The following is a 12,423-nucleotide window of genomic DNA, read 5'->3' on the forward strand; positions in this document are numbered from 1 at the left end:
GTCCACGCGTGTCGGCCGCCGTCCAATCCCTTTATGTACAGGCGGGCGTGGACCCCGGGGCACGGTCCCCGTCTCGTCCGGAAGGCGACCCTCCGAGGCTGCGTGGAACCACCGCTGTTTCCCGGGCAGGGTCCACGCTTCCCGTATCTGGTGGGGAACGGGATACAGGATTGGGTTTGTTTCCAAACTACGTGGGTAACACTGTGTCGGTAATCCCCGTATACTAAAAGCCTGATAGGCTACGCGACCGGGCGTCCGTTCAACCAATCAGAGCGTCGTATGCTAATGATAGGCAAAGGCCCCCTCAACCGCTCGCTATGACGTGCACTGACCACCAGGGGCAGACAGTCGACGGGTCGACCAGTCGCTATGACGTGCACTGACCACCAGGGGGCAGACAGTCGACTGGTTAACCAGTCGCTATAACGTGCACTGACCACCAGGGGGCAGACAGTCGACCGGTTTGACCAGTCGCTATGACGTGCACTGACCACCTGGGGGCAGACAGTCGACTGGTTAACCAGTCGCTATGACGTGCACAGACCACCAGGGGGCAGACAGTCGACTGGTTAACCAATCGCTATGACGTGCACTGACCACCAGGGGGCAGACGCTCCGACCGGTAGGTTCGCTTGCTGCTGGGGTCCGGCCGATCGGGACTGAGTGAGACGGGCCGGACACACCCTGGAGCCCTTCCGCGGTCCCTCCCCGGCTGGCCAGCCTCCCACGTCCCTCCCGAACCCTGATTATGCACCAGTGGGGTCCCTCGGCCTGGCCTGCGCCCTCTCGCCATCCGGGCTAAGGGACCTCCCCAACCCCAAGTGCATGGATTTCGTGCACCAGGCCTCTAGTAATAATAATAATAATAATAATAAAGACCAGAGAAACAAACTATCTTTGAAATCCTCCTTTAAAAAAAAAAAATACATCATTATTGATTTCAGAGAGGAAGGGAGAGGGAGTGAGAGAGAGAAACATTAATGAGGAGAGAGAATCATGGATCGGCTGCCTCCTGCACACTCCCTATTGGGGATCGAGCCCACAACCTGGGCATGTGCCCTTGACCGGGAATCGAACCCGGGACCCTACAGTCCACAGGCCGACGCTCTATCCACTGAGCCACACCGGCCAGGGCATCTATTCTCTGTCTTAAAAATGGAGCCCTGACTGGTGTGGCTCAGTGGATAGACCGTCGGGCTGCAGACTGAAGGGTCCCGGGTTCGATTCCGGTCAAGGGCATGGACCTTGGTTGCGGGCACATCCCCAGTGGGAGGTGTGCAGGAGGCAGCTGATGGATGTTTCTCTCTCATCGATGTTTCTGACTCTCTATCCCTCTTCCTTCCTCTCTGTAAAATATCAATAAAAATATTAAAAAAAACAATTTTTTTGAATGAATCAGGCTGACATTGGTTAATCCAATGATACACGTTTCAGGTGTCCAATGTGATAATACATCGTCTGTTTAGTGCATTAATCTCGCTGTTTTTCTATTATTATTACTAGAGGCCCGGTGCACAAAATTCACGGGGGGTCCCTCAGCCCAGCCTGTACCCGTTCCAATCCGGGACCCCTTGGGCGATGTCCAACTGCCGGTTTAGGTTCGATCCTTGTGGAATTGGGCCTAAACTGGCAGTCAGACATCCCTCTCGCAATCCGGGACAACTGGCTCCTAACCACTTACCTGCTTGCTTGCCTGATTGCCCCTAACTGCCCTCCCCTGCCAGCCTGATCGCCCCTAACCGCCCTCCCCTGCCGGCCTGATCGCCCCTAACTGCCCTCCCTTGCTGGTCTGATCGCCCCTAACTGCCCTCCCCTGTCAGCCTGATCATCCCTAACCACCCTCCCCTGCAGGCCTGATTGCCCCTAACCGCCCTCCCCCCGCCAGCCTGATCTCCCCTAACTGCCCTCCCCTGCCGGCCCGATCGCCCCTAACCGCCCTCCCCCGCCAGCCTGATCACCCCTAACCGCCCTCCCTTGCTGGTCTGATCGCCCCTAACTGCCCTCCCCCTGTCAGCCTGATCATCCCTAACCACCCTCCACTGCCAGCCTGATTGCCCCTAACTGCCCTCCCCTGCCAGCCTGATCCCCCTAACTGCTCTCCCCTGCAGGCCTGATCGCCCCTAATCGCCCTCTCCTACCAGCCTGATCACCCCTTAACCGCCCTCCCTTGCTGGTCTGATCGCCCCTAACCACCCTCCCTTGCCGGCCTGATCGCCCCTAACCGCCCTCCCCTGCAGGCCTGATTGCCCCTAACCGCCCTCCCCTGCCTGCCTGATCACCCCTAACCGCCCCTCCCCTGCTGGCCTGATTGCCCCTAACCGCCCTCCCCTGCCTGCCTGATCACCCCTAACCGCCCTCCCCTGCTGGCCTGATCGCCTCTAACTGCCCTCCCCTGCCGGCCGGATCGCCCCTAACCGCCCTCTCCTACCAGCCTGATCGCCCCTAACCGCCCTCCCCTGCTGGCCTGATCGCCTCTAACCGCCCTCCCCTGCTGGCCTGATTGCCCCTAACCGCCCTCCCCTGCTGGCCTGATCGCCTCTAACCGCCCTCCCCTGCCAGCCCGATCGCCTCTAACCGCCCTCCCCCTGCCGGCCTGATCGCCCCTAACCGCCTCTGCCTTGACCCCCCACCACCATGGCTTTGTCCAGAAGGAAGGACGCCCAGAAGATGTCTGGTCGACCCGGTCTAATTAGCATCTTACCCTTTTATTAGTATAGATTTTAAATATATAGTTTTATTGATTTCAGAGAGGAAGGGAGAGAGAGAGAGAGAGAGAAACATCCATGAGGAGAGAGAATCATGGACCGGCTGCCTCCTGCACGCCCCCCTCCTGGCGATCGAGCCCACAACCCGGGCATGTGCCCTTGACCGGGAATCGAACCCGGGACCCTTCAGCCCTCAGGCCGACGCTCTATCCACGGAGCCACACCGGCCGGGGCCTGGCTGTGTATTCTCTGAAATAACGACCTGAACCGCTGTACCTGCGGGGAGGCTGTGGCCCTCAGAAATTCTTGAAGGCTTCCAGTTCCTTGGGGGACGCGGGGGGGCGCCGTGGTCCAGTCGTTGTCGGGATACGCTTCGAAGTTGGAGGTGTCGCCCTCGCCTCGCACCTTGGGCACGATCGGGGGCTGGGAGGGGTGGCCACGATGAGGGGTGCGGTTAGGAGGAGAGGGTGAGGCTGGGAGGGTGGGTGGGGGCGGGCGGGAGGCGGTCACTGGGGTGAAGGAGGGGACCCGTGCCGTACTTTCAACAATAACGGGTTATTTGGAAAAAATAGTAAGAAATAATAAAATGAAAAGTGAAAAAACAATGAATTTTTAAAAAGAGGAGGATACGGCGGGGATCTGGGTGCTTGTACCTCGTCCGCACCTGTGACTTTCTGTGGCTCATCCACATGGGAGTGTGGGCGGGGCTGACCCAGGGTGTGGGCGGGGCTAACCCCAGTGTGGGCGGGGCTGACCCCAGGGTGTGGGCGGGGCTGACCCCAGAGTGTGGGCTGGGGCTGACCCCAGAGTGTGGGTGGGGCTGATCCTAGAATGTAGGCTAGGCTGACCCCATTTGTGAGCAGGGCTGACCCCAGAGTGTGGGCAGGGCTGACCCCAGAGAATGGGCGGGGCTGACCCCAGGGTATGGGCGGGGCTGACCCCAGGGTGTGGGCGGGACTGACCCTAAAATGTGGGCGGGGCTGACCCCTAGAGTGTAGGCTGGGCTGACCCCATTTGTGGGCAGGGCTGACCCCAGGGTATGGGCGGGACTGACCCCAGGGTATGGGCTAGGTTGACCCCAGAGTGTGGGCAGGGCTGATCCTAGAATGTAGGCTGAGTTGACCCCAGGGTGAGGGCGGGGCTGACCCTAAAGTGTGGGCGGGGCTGATCCCAGGGTGTGGGGCAGGGCTGACCCCAGGGTGAGGGCTGGGCTGACCCTAAAATGTGGGCAGGGCTGACCCCAGGGTGTGGGCAGGGCTGACCCCAGAGTATGGGCAGGGTTGACCCTAAAATGTGGGCGGGGCTGACCCCAGGGTGTGGGCAGGGCTGATCCTAGAATGCAGGCTGAGTTGACCCTAAAATGTGGGCGGGGCTGACCCCAGGGTATGGGCGGGGCTGACCCCAGGGTATGGGCTAGGTTGACCCCAGAGTGTGGGCAGGGCTGACCCTAGAATGTAGGCTGAGTTGACCTCAGGTGTGGGTGGGGCTGACCCCAGAGTGAGGGCAGGACTGACCCTAAAATGTGGGCAAGGCTGACCCCAGAGTGTGGGCAGGGCTGACCCCAGAGTGAGGGCTAAGCTGACCCCAAGGTGAGGGCGGGGCTGACCCTAAAATGTGGGCGGGGCTGACCCCAGGGTGAGGGCTGGGCTGACCCTAAAATGTGGGCAGGGCTGACCCCAGGGTGTGGGCGGGGCTGACCCTAAAGTGTGGGCGGGGCTGACCCCAGAGTGAGGGCCGGGCTGACCCCTAGAATGTAGGCGGGGCTGACCCCACAGTGTGGCCCCATACGCAGAGTGTGGTCCCAGAGCGACCGAGAAAAAGCAGCCAGTTCCCCACCCATCCCCCCGGCGGACACCCCGCCTCCCACCCTCCCACCCGTCCATCTGCCTCCTTAGCCTCCGACGGCCACAGAACGGCCCACGGGGCGTGGGGACGGTCTGAGAGCACCCATCGTGTGTCCGCCCCGAACAAGCGGTGGCAGGGGTCAGAGGCCTCTGTCCCTTCCTGTGGGGGAGGCCCGAGTGGGGGGGGGGGGTCCCCTTGGACGTTGGTTGTACCTTGAGTTTTCTCTGGGGGACGGCGTCCCAGTCCACCAGGCGGAACCAGCGGTGCTGCTTCACGTCCTCGGCTCCGTTCTGGAAAGGACACGCAGGCCGTCAGGGCACAGAGTGGGAGGAAAAATATTCCCAACATCCTCCTCGCCCGGCCGGCCTGGCTCAGGGGCTGAGCGTCCACCTAGGAACCAAGAGGTCACGGGTTCGATTCCCCGTCAAGGGCACAGGCCCGGGTGGCGGGCTCGATCCCCAGGAGGGGGCGTGCAGGAGGTAGCTGGTCTGTGATTCTCTTCTCTCTCATCATGGATGTTTCTCTCTCTCTCCCCCTCTCCCTCTCCCTTCCACTCTGAAATCAATAAAAACAATTGAGGCCAGTTTGGCTCAGTGGTTACAGCGTCGGCCTATCATCTGTCATCTAACATCTATCTATCTATCTATCCATCCATCTATCATCTATCTATCATCTATCTATCTATCTATCTATCTATCTATCTATCTATCTATCTATATATCTGCCTATCTATCTATCTTTCTATCTACCTACCTATGTATTCACCCACTCACTCAATTCATTAATCTAAGTCATCCTTCATCTCTATCTAACTATCATCTATCTATCAATCAATCTACTTTCATTGATTTCAGAGAGGAAGGGAGAGGGGGAGAGAGAGAGAGAGAAACATTGATGAGAGAGAAACATCCATCAGCTGCCTCCTGCACACCTCCCACTGGGGATGTGCCCGCCACCAAGGTCCATGCCCTTGACCAGAATCGAACCCGGGACCCTTCCGTCCGCAGGCCGACGCTCTATCCACTGAGCGAAACCGGTTTCGGCTGATCTGTCTTTCGATCCGTGTATCATCTATCTAGATATCATAATGCCTTAGGATCCGTACTAGAGTTTGGATGACTTGAGAGTCAACTTCACGTCTTTCTTGCTTTCTCTTAACCTCACTCACGGTAACACCCAACAGATAATGTGTTGTTGGACTTAGACGTGGACGGACAATATCTGTCCCCCATAGGAAATGAAGAATGGCCACCATGGCAGGATTAGAGGAATAAAAGTAGAAACAATTCATCAGCATTTCTTTCTTTTTGCAATTGTGGCCAGTTTGGTTCAGTGGTTACAGCGTCGGCCTATCATCTGTCATCTAACATCTATCTATCTATCTATCTATCTATCTATCTATCTATCTATCTACCTATCTATCTATCTACCTATCTATCTATCTATCTATTCACCAGCTCACCCAATTCATTAATCTAGTCATCCTTCATCTCTGTCAGTCTATCATCTATGTATAATCTATCAATCAATCTACTGTCTATCATCTATCAATCAATCTACTATCTATCATCTATCAATCAATCTATCATCTGTCCTTCATCTAACACTATCTATCTATCTACCTATCTATTTTTATGTATTTACCCGGAATCATCTCTTCTTCTACTATCTGTTTTTCTATCTGTCTCTCTCTCTCTGTGTATGTATCTATCTATCTACCTATCATCTATATTTCAATCTATTGATCTGTCTTTCTATCTGTCTATCATCTAGCTAGATATCATAATGCCTTAGGATCCGTACTAGAGTTTGGATGACTTGAGAGTCAACTTCACGTCTTTCTTGCTTTCTCTTAACCTCATGTAAGGTAACACCCAACAGATAATGTGTTGTTGGACTTAGACGTGGACGGACAATATCTGTCCCCCATAGGAAATGAAGAATGGCCACCATGGCAGGATTAGAGGAATAAAAGTAGAAACAATCCATCAGCATTTCTTTCTTTTTGCAATTGTGGCCAGTTTGGCACAGTGGTTACGGCGTCGGCCTATCATCTGTCATCTAATATCTATCTATCTATCTATCTATCTATCTATCTATCTATCTATCTATCTCTCTATCTCTCTATGTATCTATCTATCTATCTAACATCTATCTATCTATCTATCTATCTATCTATCTATCTATCTATCCACCAGTTCACCCAATTCATTAATCTAGTCATCCTTCATCTCTGTCAGTCTATCATCTATGTATAATCTATCAATCAATCTACTGTCTATCATCTATCAATCAATCTACTGTCTCTATCATCTATCAATCAATCTATCTATCATCTGTCCTTCATCTAACACTATCTATCTTTCTACCTATCTATTTTTATGTATTTACCCGGAATCATCTCTTCTTCTACTATCTGTTTTTCTATCTGTCTCTCTCTCTCTCTGTGTATGTATCTATCTATCTACCTATCATCTATATTTCAATCTATTGATCTGTCTTTCTATCTGTCTATCATCTATCTACATATCATAATGCCTTAGGATCCGTACTAGAGTTTGGGTGACTTGAGGGTCAACTTCACGTCTTTCTTGCTTTCTCTTAACCTCACGTAAGGTAACACCCAACAGATAATGTGTTGTTGGACTTAGACGTGGACGGACAATATCTATCCCCCATAGGAAATGAAGGATGGCCACCATGGCAGGATTAGAAAAAAAAAGTAGAAACAATCCATCAGCATTTCTTTCTTTTTGGGTGTTACCTTACGTGAGGTTAAGAGAAAGCAAGAAAGACGTGAAGTTGACCCTCGAGTCGTCCAAACTCTAGTACAGATCCTAAGGCATTATGATATCTAGATAGATGATAGACAGAAAGACAGATCAATAGATTGAAATATAGATGATAGGTAGATAGATACATACATACACAGAGAGAGAGAGACAAATAGAAAAACAGATAGTAGAAGAAGAGATGATTCTGGGTAAATACATAAAAATAGATAGGTAGAAAGATAGAAAGATAGTGTTAGATGAAGGACAGATGATAGATAGTAGATTGATTGATAGATGATAGACAGTAGATTGATTGATAGATTATACACAGATGATAGACTGACAGAGATGAAGGATGACTAGATTAATGAATTGGGTGAGCTGGTGAATAGATAGATAGATAGATAGATAGATAGATAGATAGATAGATGTTAGATGACAGACAGATGATAGATAGTAGATTGATAGATTGATAAATGATAGATAGATGATAGACTGATAGAGATGAAAGATGACTAGATTAATGAATTGGGTGAGTGGGTGAATAGATAGATGGATAGATAGATATATAGACAGATAGATAGATGTGAGACGACAGACATATGACAGATAGTACATTGATTGATAGATAACAGATAGATAGATAGTAGATTGACTGACAGATGATACATAGATGATAGACTGATAGAGATGAAGGATGACTAGAATAATGAATTGAGTCAGTGAGTGAATAGATAAATGGGTAGATAGATGTTAGATGACAAACAGATGATAGTAGATTGATTGATAGATGATAGATAGTAGGTTGATTAATAGGTAGATGATACATAGTTGATAGCTAGATAGAGATGAAGGATGACTAGATTAAGGAATTGGGTGAGTGGGTGATTAGATAGATAGATAGATAGATAGATACATAGATAGATACATAGATAGATATATACATAGATACATAGATAGATAGATGTTAGATGACAGATGATAGTAGATTGATTGATAGATGATAGCTAGATAGAGATGAAGGATGACTAGATTAAGGAATTGGGTGAGTGGGTGATTAGATAGATAGATACATAGATAGATACATAGATAGATACATAGATAGATACATAGATGTTAGATGACATGATAGTAGATTGAGTGATAGATAGATGATAGCTAGATAGAGATGAAGGATGACTTAGATTAACGAATTGAGTGAGTGGGTGAATACATAGGTAGGTAGATACAAAGATAGATAGATAGATGATAGATAGATAGATAGATAGATAGATAGATGATAGCTAGATAGAGATGAAGGATGACTAGATTAAGGAATTGGGTGAGTGGGTGATTAGATAGATAGATAGATACATAGATAGATAGATAGATAGATAGATAGATAGATGATAGATAGATAGATGATAGGTAGAGTGATGACAGATAACTAATCACTTATCGATCACCGTTGAGTCATTTGCTTGTTCGGACACAAGAGCAAACGGGTGTAGACCGAGGTGAACTTTGTGGACCCCGAATCCGAGATCTGAAATCTGGCCGCGAATGGATTCCACAGGCAGCCTGCACCCCCGTTTCTCTCTCCACACAGAAATGCACGGCGTCGCACGACGGGGACGCACCGTGAGAACCAACCGCTTAGCCCACACGGTCCACACCCTCACCTTCATGTTGCCCAGACGCCGCGTCCTATCCACCACCAGCAGTTTCTTAATGAGGTCTCTGTGGGGAAAAAGAGGATGAAAAATGATAAAAACTCAACAGCCCGGCCGGTGTGGCTCCGTGATGGAGCGTCGACCTGTGAACCAGGAGGTCACGGGTTCGATTCCCGGTCAAGGGCACAGGCCCGGGTTGTGGGCTCCATCCCCAGTAGGGGGCGTGCAGAAGGCAGCCGATCCATGATTCTCTCTCCTCATGGATGTTTCTCTCTCTCTCCCTTTCTCTCTGAAATCCATAAAAATATATTTAAAAAATAAAAAAAAGAATGAGACTAGTCCTGGTCTTGGTCAGAGCATTGGCCTAAACACCAAAGGGTCTTGGGTTCGATTCCCGGTCAAGGGCACATACAGGGGTTGTAGGTTCGATTCCCGGCCTCGGTGAGCGCATGTAGCAGGCAACCTATCAATGTGTCTCTCTCACATCCATGTCTCTCTCTCTCTCTCTCTCTCTCTCTCTCTCTCTCTCTCCTTCCTTTCTTCCCTTCCACTCTCCCTAAAAAAATCTATGGAAAAACAAAAAATCCTCCGATGAGAATTAACAACACAGAAATGGAAAGAACGAGACAAATTCACGCGGGAGAGGAAAGGGAAAACTCAGCTAAACTCATTAAGGGGGACTCTCTGTGGATGACACACCCCAACCACGCCTCTCTCGTCCCATAACCCGAACGCGTTGACGTGCAAATTGAAAATGTCGTTGATCTGGGAAGGCGTCGATGACAGCCGAGACTCCTTAGCAGGTTAACAGTCACCCTGGCCGGTGTGGCTCAGTGGACAGAGCGTTGGCCTGCGGGCTGAAGGGTCTCGGGTTCGACTCCCGGTCAAGGGCACATGACCGGGTTGATCCCCGGTAGGGGATGTGCAGGAGGCAGCCGATCCATGTTTCTCTCTCATCATGGATGTTTCTCTCTCTCCCTTTCCTTTCCTCTCTGAAATCAATCTTCCTATCTAATAAAAGAGTAATATGCAGATTGACCATCACTCCAACACACGAGATGGCTGCCCCCATGTGGACAAAGATCCTGCCCCCAAGATGGCCACCACAAGATGGCCAGCAGGGGAGGGCAGTTGGGAGGGACCAGGCCTGCAGGGGAGGGCAGTTAGGGGTGACCAAGCCTGCAGGGGAGGGAAGTTGGGGGCAACCAGGCCTGCAGGGGAGGGCAGTTGGGGGTGACCAGGCCTGCAGGGGAGGGCAGTTAGGTATCAATCAGGCTGGCAGGGGAGTGGTTAGGGGGTGACCAGGCTGGCAGGCAGAAGCGGTTAGGGGCAATCAGGAAGGCAGGCAGGTGAGCAGTTGGGAGCCAGCCATCCTGGATTGTGAGAGGGATGTCCGACTGCCCACTGGGATCAGGCCTAAACTGGCAGTCGGACATCCCTCGAGGGGTCCCAGGTTGGAGAGGGTGCAGGCTGGCCTGAGGGACACCCCCCTGCTGTGCACGAATTTCATGCACCGGGCCTCTAGTATATAATAAAGAGCCAATGTACAAATGGTCGTCACACCGTAACGGCTCAGAACTCCACAATGGGGAGAGAGGAATGGGGACCAGCCAGGCTGCGGCCCGACCGAATCCGCCTTCCCATGGTCCCCGGCGGCTGTGGCCAGCCAGGGTGAAGCCGGCCTGGGTCCTGGATGCCTGCGACCGGCCGGAGGAGGGAATCCTGGGTCCAGGGTGCAGGGCGAGGCAGAGGCGGTTGGGGGCGATCAGGTCAGCAGGGGAGTAGTTAGGGGCGATCAGGCCAGCAGGGGAGCAGTTAGGAGGTGATCAGGCCAGCAGGGGAGTAGTTAGGGGCGATCAGGCCAGCAGGGGAGCAGTTAGGAGGCGATCAGGCCAGCAGGGGAGTAGTTAGGGGCGATAAGGGCAGCAGGAGAGCAGTTAGGGGCAATCAGGCCATCAGGGGAGCAGTTAGGAGGCGATCAGGCCTGCAGGGGAGTAGTTAGGGGCGATCAGGCCAGCAGGGGAGTAGTTAGGGGCGATCAGGTCAGCAGGGGAGTAGTTAGGGGCGATCAGGCCAGCAGAGGAGTAGTTAGGGGCGATCAGGCCAGCAGGGGAGTAGTTAGGGGCGATCAGGCCAGCAGGGGAGTAGTTAGGGGTGATAAGGGCAGCAGGAGAGCAGTTAGGGGCAATCAGGCCATCAGGGGAGCAGTTAGGAGGCGATCAGGCCTGCAGGGGAGTAGTTAGGGGTGATCAGGCCATCAGGGGAGTAGTTAGGGGCGATCAGGCCAGCAGGGGAGTAGTTAGGGGCGATCAGGCCTGCAGGGGAGTAGTTAGAGGCGATCAGACCAGCAGGGGAGTAGTTAGAGGTGATCAGGCCAGCAGGGGAGAGCAGTTAGGGGCGATCAGGCCAGCAGGAGAGCAGTTAGGGGCGATCAGGCCAGCAGGCGAGTAGTTAGGGGCGATCAGGCCAGCAGGGGAGTAGTTAGGGGCGATCAGGCCAGCAGGGGAGTAGTTAGAGGTGATCAGGCCAGCAGGGGAGAGCAGTTAGGGGCGATCAGGCCAGCAGGAGAGCAGTTAGGAGGCGATCAGGCCAGCAGGGGAGTAGTTAGGGGCGATCAGGCCAGCAGGGGAGTAGTTAGGGGCGATCAGGCCAGCAGGGGAGCAGTTAGGAGGCGATCAGGCCAGCAGGGGAGCAGTTAGAGGTGATCAGGCCAGCAGGGGAGTAGTTAGAGGCGATCAGGCCAGCAGGGGAGCAGTTAGGAGGCGATCAGGCCAGCAGGGGAGCAGTTAGAGGTGATCAGGCCAGCAGGGGAGTAGTTAGGGGCGATCAGGCCAGCAGAGGAGTAGTTAGGGGCGATCAGGCCAGCAAGGGAGTAGTTAGGGGCGATCAGGCCAGCAGGGGAGCAGTTAGGAGGCGATCAGGCCAGCAGGGGAGCAGTTAGAGGTGATCAGGCCAGCAGGGGAGTAGTTAGAGGCGATCAGGCCAGCAGGGGAGAGCAGTTAGGGGCGATCAGGCCAGCAAGGGAGTAGTTAGAGGCGATCAGGCTAGCAGGGGAGTAGTTAGGGGCGATCAGGCCAGCAGGGGAGTAGTTAGAGGCGATCAGGCAGGCAGGCGAGCGGTTAGGAGCCAGCAGTCCAGGATGGCGAGAGGCAGTCAGACATCCCCCGAGGGGGTCCCGGATTGCGAGAGGGTGCAGGCCAGGCCAGGCTGAGGGACTCCCCCCCACCCCTTGCCCCCACCCCCGTGCACGAATTTCATGCACCGGGCCTCTAGTAAAAATATATTAAAAAAAAAAACAAACAAACAAAAAGAAAAGGAATGAGATACAAGAAATATCTTTTGGGGGAAAAAAGGAAAAAAAACAAAACCAACCCCCCCAAAAAACAGGTTAACTATCGTTTAAGCGAAGTCCATATAATTCCGACGTGTCCTGCTGAATATGGCCAC

General features: G+C 52.6%; 1 protein-coding gene across 1 annotated transcript in view; it reads right to left on the reverse strand.

The window, feature by feature from the left end:
- Positions 1 to 3,001: 3,001 nt before the first annotated feature.
- Positions 3,002 to 12,423, reverse strand: part of LOC308240030 (cAMP-dependent protein kinase catalytic subunit PRKX-like) — a gene marked incomplete at its 3' end in the record, with an annotated part of 43,208 nt that continues 33,786 nt past the window's right edge. The window contains 4 exon segments of the mRNA XM_080652928.1: positions 3,002 to 3,032; positions 3,034 to 3,128; positions 4,763 to 4,840; positions 8,986 to 9,043. Of these exon segments, the coding sequence (XP_080509054.1) occupies positions 3,002 to 3,032; positions 3,034 to 3,128; positions 4,763 to 4,840; positions 8,986 to 9,043 (262 nt within the window).

This window comes from Plecotus auritus (genome assembly GCF_963455305.1).
Source record: "Plecotus auritus genome assembly, chromosome: X".
Lineage (NCBI taxonomy): Eukaryota > Metazoa > Chordata > Mammalia > Chiroptera > Vespertilionidae > Plecotus > Plecotus auritus.